The sequence below is a fragment of the Herpailurus yagouaroundi genome, unplaced genomic scaffold, assembly GCF_014898765.1.
Source record: "Herpailurus yagouaroundi ecotype Mexico unplaced genomic scaffold, PumYag 28, whole genome shotgun sequence".
Lineage (NCBI taxonomy): Eukaryota > Metazoa > Chordata > Mammalia > Carnivora > Felidae > Herpailurus > Herpailurus yagouaroundi.
The window spans coordinates 66,453,251-66,469,226 of record NW_024412376.1 but is presented as its reverse complement, the minus strand read 5'-3'; the positions used below and the strand labels follow the sequence as shown (position 1 = coordinate 66,469,226).

The window sequence follows — 15,976 nt, the reverse complement described above, 5'->3', positions numbered from 1 at the left end:
GTCTGCAGGGCACAGGGTAAGCATCCCACCTCACGACTGGTATTACAACTGGTTGCTGGAGTCAGAGCTATAGCAAACCTCCACCTGCCATGAGACCCCTCCCCAGCTGCTGGAGGCTGCTCAGGTCTCCGGGTTCTTTGAACCCTGTATCCCCTCCCCCTGCCCTCTCTAATGATGCTAATGATGCTAAACATCTTTTCATGTGTGTATTTGCCATCTGGACATCTTGAGTGCCATAAGAACCTGTAGTTCTAAATTTCAAAAACATTTTATGAAAGATGGTGTTCCCTTTCCACTAGAAAACTGACCATTTTACAGGTGAGGAGGCTGCTGCACAGACAGGTTAGATACTTTAAATCCAGGCAGCCATGATATAACATGAGGCATTCAAATCCAGCTGACTCAGGAGGTCACACAGTTTCCTGTAAGCTCCTCCTCCCCCAATGTCTTCTCAAAGGGACAGTCTCTTTCCTTTGACAACTGTGGAAGACTGCAATTTGATCCTACTGACAAAGTTTATGGTTTCCCTTACAGGGTCTTATGACAGGTATTTGAATACATGTCTTTTATTCCCCACTAGACTCTATGGACCCCAAGGGAAAAGTCTATATCTGATTTATCATTTACTTCTCACGAGCACTGGTACATTGGAGCAATGCAAACATTTTATTGAATGAGTGAATGAAATAGTTTTCTGGCACCGATGGAGGGGGAAAAAGCATGACCTAAAATAGTCTGTCTCTCATTTACTTCATTCATTCAACAGCTAGTGTTTGAACCTGTACTAGGAGAAAGGCACTTGATAGGTCTGGGCAATAGGGACCCAGGCCCAACTTTCACAAAACCTGGATTTAAATGAGGGGGCAGGGGAGCAGAAATTAAACAGAATCCCAACAATAACTGTGTAACAGCAGACTCTGGAAAGTACCACAGAGAAAAAGAGTGAAATGAGAAATTAAAAGAGGGACTCGAACCACCTGATTTCAATTGTGAAGACGGCAAGCAAGAGCTCTTTGGAATGGAGCTTTAAAGAACAATTTGGAATTACTCAGTGAGAGGACAGGGAAGGGGAAGGAAGGGGGAAGGGAAGAGGAGACAAGAGAAGTATGTTGGAGGGTAAGGTTCGTTTTTCAGCTGAAGGGACAGAATGCAAATATATGCGTTTCAGAGACACGAAAGAGTTTGCTAGATTGGAGACACAGGCAGAAGGTACAGGAGAGTGAGACATGCCTGCAGAGGTAGCTCGAGGCCAGAGCACAGGTCCTTGTGGTCCTTTTAGACTGTGGTAAGGCCTCTTATCTTAAAACCAAACTGGCACGTAGATAGTGGCATCCAGACTTCTCACCACTTTTACAGGCAACAAGTGCTAGTCTGGGCATGCTTGGCTGTATTTAGACCCATGGAGGCTCATTGGGCAACACTTTCTGGCCTTTCCTCGAGCATCTGTCAAAATCTATTTAAGGTAAGAAACATAGGCAGACTTATCTCTGCACCTTCCCCAACTCCCAGATTACGTCCCATTTCCTGCTTCTCCCCTTCAGAGATTTTAGAGATTTAAAGACCAGGAAAACTTCTCTCCTCCTAGAATCCAGTCCCTGTTTATCAATTCTGATATGCATTAGACTCGCTTGAGGGAGCTTTTCAGGCACTTCCCCCCCAGAGGTTCTGACACATCAGCTCTGGGAAACCTGTATTTTTAAAAACTTTTTTTGAGTGATTCTTTTATGTAACCAGGATTGTGAGTGACAGTATTTTAGGAACTCATTGAAACAGATGTAGTGTTCTGATACCATCTCCCCCTTGTAGTGGCGCAAAGGCGAGAAAAGTTTTTCTTACAACGATCGAGGGAGTTTTCCTTAGTCACGTAATAGTTACCCGTACATGGAATAGCTAAAGCTTAATTTCTTCCAAAATACCATTGCTATTTATTTTAATATGACGAATGAGCTCTAAACAGAATAACATTGATAGGGTCTGTTTTCATTTATTTCCTCGAACACTTAACTTTTCATCTTAAATATCAAATAGAAGACATAGTATAAGGTGACCCTGTGCCAATAATTACATTTTTAAGCACTTTGCAAAGACAGGACTATTTTCTTAATTTACTTTCTTTCTTTTAAAATTTTATTTTATTTTTATTTCAATTCCAGTAAAATTAATATACAGTGTTATACTAGTTTGAATTGTACAATATAGTGCTTCAACAATTCTCTACATTACTCAGTGCTTATCATGAGAAGTATACCCTTAATCTCCTTCATCCATTTCACCCATCCCCCTACCCCTCTGGTAACCCATCAGTTTGTTTTCTATAGTTAAGAGTCTGTGTTTTGGTTTGTCTTTTTTTCTTTATTCATTTGTTTTGTTCCTTAAACTCCATGTATAAGTGAAATCATATGGTATTTGTCTTTCTCTGTCTCTCTCTGACTTATTTCACTAAGCATTATTCCCTCTAGTCCATCCATGTATTCTGCCATTACCAAAGCCTGGGAGAGACACCAGGTGTTAATATCGATTGAATAACTACACACTGCCAAGTTCTTTGCCAGGCAGTTTACGGACATCATCTCATTTCCTTGCAGCAGATTTATGAGATAAAAATCATTATTTCCATTTTTTATGGATAAAGAAACTGAAGCTCAATAAAATTCAGTAACTGAGAACCACATACCTAATAATTCATAGAGTCAAGTTTGTCTAATTTCAAAGTCATATCGTTTTTCCATGCCTAGACAATGTTTCCCTTCTGGAGGAGGAAAGAAAATATATTTTAAGCCACATCTGATGTAGGTTGGCTCTCAAATTACTTAATTGACACATATGTGTTTTCATCAACTGCCTACATTTGCATATTTATAGTGTCCCTAACCCATTCAATCTCTCCTCCCTGAAATGGCTAGTTGTGAACTCATAACCACTGCCCATAGCATGTATTAACTCTCAGACAGTAAGTGTGCATCAGTTTCAAGGTGGATAGGAGATTCCTGTTACTTGAAGGAGAGAGACCTTGGGCTTTAGACAGACTGGGAGTAGGATCAGGACTGTGAAAGTGCTCTCTAATGGTTCTCCAGATGTCTAGTGGTTCTAATCTCTATGATACCAAAGCTGTGAATTGTGGCTAAATCTTTCCAGTGCCTCCTCAGCTCGATCCCCATCCTGGGTCAGTATCCCTATAGGTAATTTCTCTCCTGACTCTGGCACTCTGGACTTTCTACCACGAATTGACTTTTACCTCTATAAAGAAAGGTAAAAGAGGGATGCCCAGACCTTGGCAGAAAGCGCTCACGCCACTACCCTTTGCTGCCCTCTGCTGACCATATCTGGAAATTACATGTAACCGTTCAGGCCCCTGGCCCAAAGCAGACACTACAGTGAAAACAAGCACACAAAATTTGAGGGTGCACCAAAACACTTAGTAAATAAGATATGATATTTTAAAGTAATATTTTTAAAAGCCAAATTTCAAACAATACATGATGAAGAAAATATCTAAATGTACCTAAAATAGTACCCTAGAATAGCTCATATGTACATAGACCCTGTCATTCATCATTTCATTCAAGAAAGAAGTCAAATACTACAGTGGAAAATCATGCTACTAATATTGACCAACCTTTTTCATCATTCACACATACGGGAAAAAAAAATCCCAGAAAATTTACATTAAACCAACAACAAAAATGAGAAGGTCCAAGTGGAACAGATTTAACAATTAACTCCTGAAGAAAACAGGTAAGAGAACAGAGGGAAAACAAACAAACAAACAAACCAATAAACAACAACCCACAACAAAAAAACTAACATCTTCAGAGTCAAGAAGCCAAAGAATAGGTGGCTATGAAACAAGAACAAATAAAGAGTTCTTGGAAATTAAAGGTATCATTGACCAAATTAAATTTAATAGAAAGTCTTGAAGATGGAGTTTAAGGAAGCCATTTGACCTTGACACTTGGAACATTCATCTTTCAGTTTTAATAACATAAGATTACCCTTTCTTTGTCAATAAGTAGAGCTATTCAGTTCTTCAGTAAGAAGCAATTTAATAATTGGAATAATGTAAATGCTGTTTTAATTTGTAGAATCAACATATAAACAAAACTTGGAAGACAACAATACAAGACAACAATACAAGAGAATCTGACTAATATTACCACTGATAATATAAAAAAAATGGAAGTCTGACTATTGAGGCAGCAGAGAGACGTGGAAGAAAATGTCACAGATCTTTCTCACTTCAATATAGCAAAAAGATCAAGATATACTGCCTAAAATTGATGGAACAAAATATAGAGTTGAAGCATACTCTAAGATTATACATGATCACCAGAAAAACCAAAACAGTATCAACTGGGAAAACTGAGAAGTGGATGGATAAAAGAAATTAAGTTTCTCATCTTTCAGTAGATACTATCTCACGTTGATAAACAAGAAATGAAAGTATCAACATATGTTTCAGAGGAATGGCGATAACCACCCGCTGAACAAAAACTACTTAAAAATAGAGGGGTGGAAATGGGGAGTGGAGGAACGAGTTCAGGTAGAGAATTTACTTTTCGTGGTACCACTGTCTACTGCTTGGTTTTTAAAATTCGCATATGCATTAATTTTACACTCTGAAAGTTAAAAGAAAACAACAACTTTCTGCAGCTGCAGCTCTTGGCACCATTTCCTTCCCAGCTGCAGTCTCTCTCTTTAAACCGATGGTCAGATCCTACTGAGACAGGAAGGAGTAAAAGCAGAAAAGTTTCTGCTCTGAAATTTAAGTGTTCTGGAATATTGTTTGTTTGTTTGCGCTTGTGTTCTATCTTTGCAATGGCCCAACTCTTTGGAATACTAACTTTTGACTAATCTGTGATATCTAGACTCTCCTTAAAGTTTTGCTAAACTTTGTTATCCTTCTGTTCTTGACAAAGAGTAATCCTGACTCGTTGGCTGTTACTGTGATCGTGGTATTTTATTTTCTTAGAATCTTGATTCTGGTCAACTGCTGCCTAGCTGGGTCCTACTCAACCTGCCTAGGTAGGAATGAAAAGTTTCCTTAGTGGTTATCCTCTGAGACTCAGCAGGCATCAGCAGAGTTGTAAAACTTGTGTTTTGAATCCAGTCCTTCTATCTCCACCTTCTGTCCCTTCATGGCCCCGAACTAAGGTATGGGGGGTCTGTTCCTTACTCCAGAGGTCTCATTTGGGGACTCAGCCTTCATCATTTTCCTTGCTTCCTCGCTCTCCCCACGTCCCATCACCAGTTTCTAAGATGATAGGCTGTGGCCCAAGTTTCCCTCATCCCCACCAACCCCCAACCCCCATTCACTTAGAAGGAACCAGGTTGAACAGGTATAACACACCTAATTGGTGCTTGCCACTCAGTAGATGATCGTTACCCACAAATTTCCTTTCCCAGTCCTGGAAGCTGTGACTCTGTTTTTGCAGAGTTGTATTGGCTATTATGATTAAGTACACATGGGGTGCCGGGGTGCCTCAGTTGGTTAAGCATCTGACTCTTGATTTTGGCTCAGGTCATGATGGCTTCACGGACTCAAGCCCCACGTCGGACTCTGTGCTGGCAGTGTGGAGCCTGCTTGGGATTCTATTTCTCTCTCTCTCTCTGCCCCTTCCCGACTCGTGCTGTCTCTGCATCTCTCAAAATAAATAAATAAACTTAAAAAAAAAAAAAGAATTTTTATGATTAAGTACACAGTTATCCAAGAACTGTATTTTTGACATTAAATATTTTGGACAGCACAGACTCATTCTTTAAGACCATTAACTCCTAGACTTGGTCAGTGAGACTGCCATCCATAAAGAAATTCCCATCTGTATGTAGGTATCCACTGGGTATGTCCATATCTAGATAGTTTTTAAAGAGGCTTGAGATCTTTCCCTTGCATGGAAGTGGAGCACAAGTGGTCGTGCTTATACTCAGAGGCCTTTTTTAGCACAGATAAAATGTCAAAACAATAAAGATTTTGATCTGATGTAAGTTCCTTTGTGCAAACAAGCTTGCATAGCAAAATGGTGCAGATAAACGCAGATGAAAATGGACTTTATACAAATAAATGAAATTATATTATGTTTCTCTAGTATAAAAATAGATCAAATAGTAAGAGCAAAAAATAGGTGAAATGGTAACATAAACGGACTTGTGTAATCAGAGGGTCAACTCCTGACATTTTCCTCTCCAGGCCTTTTCTAATAGTTTTGTTGCTAAGGCTACAATGTTTTTGCCAGATTGGAATAGGACTGTCAACTCTAATGAAGATTAAGTAGCTTTCCCAACTAGATTTTTTTTAATAAGCATCAGTTAATACTGCTAGTTTTAAAAGCCATATTCATGAAGAATGGAAAGATCTTTAAAGATCTGTTCTTAGAGCATATAACTAATAAAGTTTGAACTTTAGTAGCATTTCTATTCCACAGTTATGCCAACACAAATTTTTATCAGTTACATTGGACAAAATAATTTATAATTTCACATATTTAATGAAAAAGGAATAAGAAATTATTTGCAACTTTAGCCCAAAATTAATTCCCTAAAGAGTAAATGAGGTCACTTAATAATTCTTTTGATTGACTGGAAAACTGTTTCACAACTGCTTGCAAATTCACACTTGATTTATTCTTTGAACTATATAGATTAAGTTAGAGGATTAAGCCCTCTATCTTTTGGTTCCTACCATTCATTGGTCACTCATCTGAGGAAAGTGTAAATACAAATACACCCAATGAAACATGGAGTTTTACAAATGAAAACCAATTTGTTCTGGACACTCAATGGCTAAAGGGATGTAAAAGGTTAAGAGCTGGGGCACCTGGGTGGTTCAGGTGGTTACCTCAGCTCAGGACATGACCTCAGTTAGTAGGTTCGAGCCCCACATCAGGCTCTGTGCTGACAACGCGGAGCCTGCTTGGGATTGTCTCCTCTCTCTGTGTCTCCTTTCTCTCTGCCCTTCCTGCACTCGTGCACTCTCAAAAATAAATAAACTTAAAAAATAAATAAATGAAAGGTAAGAGCCATTCGGAAAAGGGTGAAGGAACTCCTTTTGATGTGCTTGCTGAGGGGTCAGCTGAGCTTCCTTGGTCATGGTCAGAAGAGACCACCTAAACTTTTAAAGGTAGTGGTTTGCTTGCTCATTAAACCCACAATTCTACTTGTGCACTAAATCGTCAAAATTAAATGAAAGAATTCATGTAAAGTGCCTAACAAGTAACAGATGCTGTGCTTTCTTCCTCTGATGTCTTTATATTTTTGTAGCCAGAAATCCCAATGTTAATTTCCAATAAGAAAAGCTGAATAGTCTAGTTTTTTAGAGTCAAAAGAAATTCACCTTGAGTATTGCAGCATTAGTGACATCTGGTGGAAAACGGGAGTTACAATATAGGATTATTATAGCTATTCTGATCTTTGCTGTATAGTATCACTTTCATCAGGTTTTCACACACCCTTCTCTCCAACTCCATGGGAGCATACTTCCCTGCCCTATTGAAGTTTGGCTTAGCCAATAAGACTTGCCCATATAGTGGAATGTGGGAAAAAATGTCAGCGTTAAAGTTCTGAAGCTAAGCTTGAAGAATCCTGGATAGCCATTGCTCCTCCACTAGTTGAGTAAGACATGTGACCTGCAGATTTGCCTGAGAATAAGATAAGCACCCCAGATGACCCAGACTTACAGGGGAAAAAGTGCTTATCATTATTCTATGGTTGTTTGCCAAGCAGCAAAAGTCAACTAATACTGGAGATTGTTACCTCTATCGTAAACATTGTAATCACGGAAGCTTGATTTCCCTATCCAGCTGGGGACACTGGGAGAAGGATCCTGAAGACCAGGTGTGGTTCAGTCCCTTCTGAGGCTCTATTTCAGACCCTGATAGGCTCTACTAGAGCATGCTGTTTTTCATTCCTCTATGGTAAGCAAAACTGAATCAGAGTCCAGGCCAGGCCCACCCAGGCACCCCTCCTTCCTTTTTAAAGCTGAATTTTATTTCATTGCACGTATACATCACATTTTGTTTACCCGTTCATCTGATGGACATTTGGGTTCCTTCCACTGCTTGGTTACTGTGAATAGCACTGTTATGAAAATGAGCATCCAGGATTGTTTCATTCATCCTGGCCACTTGGCACATTAACAGGTCCACACCATAATTTTTGAATGAATGGATGCTATGTGTATTTACTTAATAGTGGAAGTTAATACATGTAAAGAGTTAGACTAAGCACTCACACCAATATGAAAATAAAAATATTTTAAGACAAATTTAAAACATACACATTTATTTCATCATCATTTAAAGCTTGATTTTATAAACCATAAAAAAAAACTTTTTAAGAGTTCTGTATCATAGGAATTTGAAGTAGAAATATTCATACCTTTGTAGGCTCAGGTTATATAAATTAAAATCAAATAATTGGAAATGTTTTCAATATGGAAACTATACAAGTGAAATAAATGGCAAAAGGACCTAATAGGAGCAATATTTCATTACTTACAGATTCTTATTGGGTAATTTCAGAATCTAAACAAAGACTTTGAATATTCAGACTTATTTTGCTATATTTTATATTTAAACATCTCCCTACCTATATTCTGAGTCAAGGTACTTGACCAAAAAAGGTCTGATTTAAGAAGGCATTTAGCTTTATAACAAAAGTTTGCCATCTATGGTTACCACTCTCAAAGGAATTGACATAACAATGCTGATGTAATCTCCTAGTCCCCTTTTGAATAGTGTGCAATAATGTAGGTCAACCCTGTATAAAGTCATACAGGTACCAAAAAATGGAACAATTATGCACAGTTCAGTGAAAGCGTAATGTTAAGTTTTCCCCATCTAAAAGTTAACCAATGAAACAAAACGTATCAACTATAGTTGACTCGGTTCCAGGAAAACCACATCTGAGAATTACAAGTACATCACAGTCCTTATCCTCAGTCATTGACAGGAATTTTGTAGGCCACTGTGCTATTTACTTTGTGGATCGTAGTAGTAAACGAACGAAGACGGACTTCCTCAGAATTGGTAATAAACTGTGGTCCCGATTCTTCCCATTTTTCAGGTACAACCAAGTCTTTGTCTGTATAAATCAGTAGATCAAATGAACCTAAATTGGGGACAAGATCATTAAAGTACCATTATTTTTTCAAAAGTAAAACTACTCTCCGTGTTCCTCTCACATTTGAACCACCTATAGTGTCAGAAAAGCTACTTTAGTCGGATCTCTAATCAGTTAATTGTTAGCTAACTGCTTTTCCTCAATGGAAATTTTACAGAAAATATTGTACTCCTTTTACTTTATCTTATGAAAAAAAATTGAATTTTTTTTCCTTTAATGAGAGAACCGTTAAAAATATTTGCAGAAAGAATTAATCACGAGGTAGCATGAATGTAAGCCATAGAAACGATAGTAACATCTTGGTTTTGTGACTGATGTATCCCAGTGCCCAGAACAGTGTCTGGCAGATAGCAGGTATGCAGGATATATTTGATGAATGAAAGAGTAACTAAGTTAGAAAAAAAAAAGACACAATTATAGCTAAAAGTCTTCATTATATACATAGACATGTGTAGAAAATAAAAATGAACGGAATTACATCAAAATATTTTAGAGTGAGTAGTGTAGACTACTTTCATTCCTTTACCGCACTTCTAAATAAGATGCATATAGCATTACTTTTGCTTTATAACATTTTTCTCATTTGTATTACAGGACACTGATAATTAAGAAAAAATTTAATAAAAGGATGTGAAATTTGTATAATACTTACAAGAAACTTCCAACAGTGGCAGAAATGTCACTGTAGCTGTGATCTGTCTGATCACTGAACGGATTTCATCTTGGATAGCTTTCTGAGACTTTTCTCTGGGTGCACTATCAAAGGAACCAAATCAATTAATTTAAGTTTTAACAAGTTATTTAAAACATTGGTAAGATTATTTAACTGATTAAATATTTCCCAAATCAAATAAGTAATGCATTCAAAAGGTTTTTTTTTTTAAATGTTTAAATATACAGGAGTATAATATGTATCCTTAGAATCTCTAACCTAGTAGGCACAGTATTATCTCTGTTATTTCATTTATCCTCCCAATCGTTTTTAGGGCTGATCTTAGTATCAAGTTATTCAGTAGCAGATGATTAGAAAACCTGTCAAGTGCTTCAAATTAGAAAAACTTCAGTACTTCCTAAAATAAAGATAACAAGTAGTATCTAAAATATTTAATCAGTATAATCATTTTGGCATTTTTAGTATTGCCTAAATGTCTAATTCCCTACTGCCTCAAAAAAGACGTTAATCGGGCATCAAATTATTTGTATAAGTTAAAACTTTTCTAAAATAGACCAAAGGTTTCAGAAACAATCTATATTTCATTATGAGAAACAGTTCTCAGTTTATAGATAAGCATGCTTAAGACAATGCTAGAAATTAGCCTATAATGATGGGCATTTCCCATTTGGGGGATCCGCAAACTTCAGTTTATGAAGTGTTGCAGGAAGTTTGTGGCATTAAATGAAATACAGTAGAGCTGCATCTTTTATTTATTTATTTTTTGTTTATTCATTTATTTTGAGAGACAGCGTGAACGGGGCAGGAACAGAGAGAGAGAGAGAGAGAGAGAGAGAGAGAGAGAATCGCAAGCAGGCTCCACACTGTCAGCGCAAAGCCAGACATGGGGTTTGATCTCACAAACCATGAGATCATGACCTGAGTTGAAATCAAGAGTCAGATGCTTAACTGACTGAGCCACCCAGGCGCCCCAGTAGAGCTGCATGTTAAGCTGGGAGAAAAGTCTAGGATAATACTTCCTGGTCTTAAAAGTACCTTTAAACAATTCATTAAATGGCCCACCTAGTCCATCATGTGTAGCTTCTCATATAGCATCATAAACACTAAAGTCTGTAATTCATGGATTTAGACTAAAGGCAATTATGTCCATGATATGCACAATTTTTTTGTGAGCACAGTTTATGAGCCCTATTCTTTTCCACAGGGGATTAGGTCAAATCAAGCATACTTAGAAACAAATTACCTTATATAAAACTAAGTTCAATATAATTAGAACTCCTTTAGTAAGGAAAAGAAATTTTGCAAAAAATATATAAAAGTGGAAGTAATTTAATTCATACTTACCTGTCATCTTTTGCAGTCTTGTCACACTCAATATCAAATTGCCACCTTTCAAGGACCTCACCACTCTCAATATTTGAGATGACTACCACCAGTTTCTGAACTGAACACTTGTATAACCAATCTGGAATACATAACAAGGCATCTTTTTTTGATCCACTGCATCACAAAGCAGTTCTCTTCTCAGGTCTCACTTCCTATTGTCTGCAAATTCCTACCCCTAGTATTTTGGAACTCCTCCAACCTGTACAGGAAACTTGCCCCACAATAACCTAGCTCCTGTTTTTGAATTCTCCGTATTTGTACCAGATACAGTACTGAGTGCTGAGAACAGAGTAGTGAACATGCAGTACTTCCATCCTAATCTAAGGTAAAATGTAGGAGTGGAGGATTAATCTAACCATTGCGCCAATAAATGTAAGATTATAATTGTGATGAATGCTATGAAGGTGCGGTATTTGATGCAGAGAGTGAATACAGGAAAATTGGGTTCACTCAGGGAGTTCTCATTTGAGTTTAGTTCTAAGAATAAATACTATTAAATATGCAAAAATATACAGAAAAGGGTAGAGGTCTTAAATATTAAAAAGGGAAGAGCATCTGACTAGAGGACTTAAAAAAAGCCAATACAACTGCAGTTACAGGGAGAACGAAGGCAAGTTTAGCAGGACACATAGGGGTCAAACCATTCAAGGCCACATGGGCCAAATTAAAGAAGTTATATCTCAAGAATGAGGGAAGTCATTATTGTGTTTGAAGGAGGGTGTGATGTAATTAAATTTATATTTCAAAACTATCCTTCTGGCGGTGAAGTGGAAAGTAGACTGGAGGTAAAGAGGGGATCTAGGGTCACTAAAATTAATTAGTAATTCAAGTAAGAAGTAATGAAGGCTTATAGAAGGATAAACTGGTAGAGATGGATCAGTAGATACATTCAAGAGATTTCATGGTTAAAGTTGTTACGATTTATTGAATACTTGAGAGTAAGGAAGAGGAAAGACTCAGGGATACCTCCTAAGTTTCTGGTTTTTATCACTAGTTGGATTACTGATACATTCACTGAGATAACCCCAAGATCAAGAGTCCCATGCTCCACTGACTGAGCCAGCCAGGAGCCCCATTTTTCATATGCTGAGTTTGAAATATCACTGGGATAGTCACATGAAGATATCAAGGGACTCATTTAATATATGAGCACAGAGTTAGGAGAGTTGGGCTAGATGTACGTTTGTGAGTCAACTACACAAAGATTAGTGAAGCTATCTATGTATGTCAGAGATCTAGAGGTTATAATGAGAAGGCCTCAGAATGAGCCCTGAATTAATCTTAGATATTGGGGCAGTATACTCAGGAATCAGCAGTTTGTTGTTGTTTTTTAAGAGACAAAACAATTTAGTAGTATCGAGGGCATGTGGGCCACCTAGGTCTCTGTTGCATACTCTTTTAAAAAACAACCCTTTACAAATTTGAAAATATTCTTTGTAGGCTGTACAAAAATAGGCCACTTGCTAGATATGGCCTGGCACCATTGCTGACCCCTTGGCATATATCAACAACTTTTTATCAATTTAGTTCTGAAAAGGAGACTGGTTAGTAAGTTAAAGATGTGGAGTAGGTGGAATTATTTTCTTTTAAAACTAAAGACTGACTAAACCAATGAAAGTAACTCAAAACAAAGGAGTCAAAAATATCACAGAAGAAATAGGGTAAAGTCCTTAAGAAGGCAAGAGGGATGGGGTTCAAATAGACAGAACAATTTGCCTCTAAGAACAATTCCTCCATGTTAACTAAAATAAATGGGAAAAGTTAAATAGAAAGGTCTACCTACATCTGAGGTGAAATGTCATGAGCATAATCTTAAAGGAGAAAACCCAAAACCATTAGCTTAGGCCAGGCTTGCTTCTCTATCAAATTAAGATGACATAGATTCATACTTACTTAGAGGTTTCAGGCTAAATAATCTGAGGGCAGCCCTAATACAGGATTACAGATGATTTAGTTCTAAAGGCAATAGAAATATAATTAATGCTATTTTTAAAAAATTTTTAATGTTTGTTTATATTTGAGAAACAGAAACACTGCGCAAGCAGGGGAGGGGCAGAGAGATGAAGACAGAATCTGAAGCAGGCTCCAGGCTCTGAGCTGTCATCACAGAGCCTGATGCAGGCTTGAACTTACAAGCCATGATATCATGACCTTAGCAGAAGTGGGACACTTAACCTACTGAGCCACCCAGGCTCCCCACAATTAATGTAATTTTAAAAATAAAGCTACTTGAAAAAACATAGATGGCTTATGAATTAAAAAGAAAAAAATAGGTGACTAACTGCAGTGTTTTTTGGAACTATTATTTTGGGAGGTCAAATGGGGAGGTAGGGAGAAACATCTTACAACACAGAAAAAATAGAAATGAGAATCCTAAGTGGAGAAAAACAAGATAAAAAAAAAAAAAAAAGGAATAGATGGAGAATAAGTATTGTGATCCAATACAGTAACTTCTTGAGCTAAGGAAAAACAATGATTGTTCAGATAGAAAAGGCTTACTGACTTACAGGCAGGATTTTTTTTTTTTTTTTAATGTTTATTTATTTTTGAAAGAGAGAAAGACAAGAGTCAGAGGATCTGTAGTGGGTTCTGTGCTGACAGCAGAGCCCATTGCAGGGCTCAAACTCAGGAGCCCTGAGATCATGAACTGAGCCCAAGTCGGATGCTCAACCAACTGAGCCCCCCAGGCGTCCCAGGATTTAAAAACAAAAACAAAAACAAATGGAAATAGGTAAAAATAAGAAACTTCTACTGGGTGTCCTATTACTTAGTAGTTGTACTTTTTTAAGTTTAATTCCCAGGTTGGATCTAATTTTATTTTCCTTTATTCTAACATAACGATGGCTTTAAACTCCAGGCAGCTACAGAAAATATATCGTGTTAAAAATACAGTGGATTTTTCTCAGACAATGAACACCATCATAAGTACATTAAATTCTAATTTGTTCCATCTGGCCACATGAACTGCAAAAATCATTTCTAAGGGACTTGATGGAGATTGTTTTGTGAAGCTGTATCAGATACCTAACATCAAAATATTCAACTCACTCAAAATGTAGGGTAAAAGTGGAATTTCTTTCAATTTATATATTTTTGCTTTCTTCCAATTGAGAGTCATTATATTTGAGATTGTAGTGTTTTACACTTTTATATACAGAGCGAAAAAACGACCACCAAGATGCCCGGAAGGAAGGGTCATAGAAGGCCTGCAAAACTCAAAATTGTTTCCAACAGTTAAATACCTTTTAGTTGTTCCACCACATTATTTAGGTATTTTATGAGCTCAGGATCAGTTGTTACAAGCAAGGTGAGTCCATATTTCTGCACTCTAGTAAAGGTTTCAGATGGATATATGCCACGCTGATATAAAATGCTGTTGATACCAAATGCTGAAAACAAAAGGAATGTTAAAGAAAAGTTATTATCACTTTGTAACTCCGTAAAATAAAACATATTTAGCTGTGGCTATGATTTCATTAATGGTATAAAACTGTAAATGCCTAGACACGTGTTTATGGGTGTGTCGCTGAAATTAGAATAGGTAAAAAGTGGAATTAAAAATCCTTAAAATCTTGCTTCTTAGTAAAAGAACGCGATACCTGCACTTATGTGGCAATAAAAAAACGCCAAACTATATTAATCTACTACCGTCAAATTTCAGCTCACTGTAATCCAAGTCCAAATTCGGGCTAGAGGATGTCAAGATCGGCTTTTGCGTCTGAGTTAGCAACTGATTTTACTGGTCCAATGCTCCAGGCAACCCTCTCTTTTCTTTTTCCTTTTCCCCTCACAAATCCTGCCGGTTTCTATCAGAAGGTACAAGTGGCCTGGTCCAGAACAGCGAGCCTCCTAAAGTCTAGTTCATCACCCCAACACCAAAATCAAAGCGTGAAGATCGGGTTCTTAAAAACATACACGGTCTCCACCCCGGTCGTGTTCCGTCTCAAGTCGCTGAGACCTGGGTGGTGGTGGGGTGGGAGGGGCAGGTGAGGAAGTGCGTATGATCAGCAGTTTAAAGCAATTCGGCAGGTGATGGGGCTACGACAAGAGACAGGCCTCGGTTCAGCAGTACCTAGGCCTCCAGCTCCATTAGCAACGCATCCGGAAACGGCGCCTGCATGCGCCTCCTCCTAGATTCTCTAGCCGGGCAGGAGGCTGGGGCAGAGAGGGCTTGAATTCCGGGCCTCTCGGCACCCCCGCAACCTCGCCCCCGCGCTTACCCAGCCTCCGTGGCCGAGCCGTGGGCCTACCGGGCGGCCTGGCCTCAGTTCTCCCGCCCTCCGGCCTGCGCGAGGAAGACTTACAGAAGAACTCAGCCACGATTTCGGCGCTGCCGCGCAGGGTGATGCCTTGCTCCCGGGAGAGCTGCAGCGCCATTGCCAGGCCTACAGCGAAGGACCGCGCTTCCACCCGGCAGACAGCTACAGCAGGGACTTCCACAACACTTCCCCGCCACTCGTTTCAAAAGTAACGACGCAGCATGCCGTCGGGTCCTTTGCGCAGGCGTGACAAACCTCTAGGTCCCGCCCCACGGGGCGGGGTCGGGCCTGTCTGCGCTCGCCTGAGCTGTTTCCTCGCGCAGGCGCAGTAGGTAGGCGTGGTCACGCATTTCCGGGTAGTCCGGGTCTGGAGTGTCCCGGTCTGGCTCCTCTAGTTGTGGGAATCTAGACTGCGTCGAGGAAGGAGGCAGGCGATATGGTTTTAGTTGCCACTCCTTAGGCCTGCCAGGGAGCACAATTTTTCTGAGTTTCATAGATATTTTCAAAGCGATATGAACCGTTCGCCAGCTGCACCTTAAGTGGC

At 38.7% G+C, this 15,976-nt stretch overlaps 1 protein-coding gene across 1 annotated transcript; it reads right to left on the bottom strand.

The window, feature by feature from the left end:
* Window positions 1-8,253: 8,253 nt before the first annotated feature.
* MAD2L1 (mitotic arrest deficient 2 like 1) lies at window positions 8,254-15,670 on the bottom strand. The gene is made up of 5 exons (XM_040474803.1): window positions 15,478-15,670; window positions 14,416-14,562; window positions 11,132-11,252; window positions 9,767-9,870; window positions 8,254-9,102 (listed from the first exon to the last, which is right to left on the bottom strand). Exons 1-5 carry the CDS (start codon window positions 15,548-15,550, stop codon window positions 8,930-8,932), a joined length of 618 nt encoding a protein of 205 aa, XP_040330737.1. The 5' UTR covers window positions 15,551-15,670; the 3' UTR covers window positions 8,254-8,929.
* Window positions 15,671-15,976: the final 306 nt, after the last annotated feature.

What these genes read in the sequence shown, in the direction of transcription:
- MAD2L1 (XM_040474803.1), bottom strand. Translation starts at nt 15,550, where the DNA reads ATGGCGCTGCAGCTCTCCCGGGAGCAAGGCATCACCCTGCGCGGCAGC. An exon ending in AATCGTGGCTGAGTTCTTCT is followed by an intron (nt 14,563 to 15,477) that starts GTAAGTCTTCCT and finishes TTTTGTTTTCAG; the next exon opens with CATTTGGTATCAACAGCATT. An exon ending in TGTGGTGGAACAACTAAAAG is followed by an intron (nt 11,253 to 14,415) that starts GTATTTAACTGT and finishes TATGTATTCCAG; the next exon opens with ATTGGTTATACAAGTGTTCA.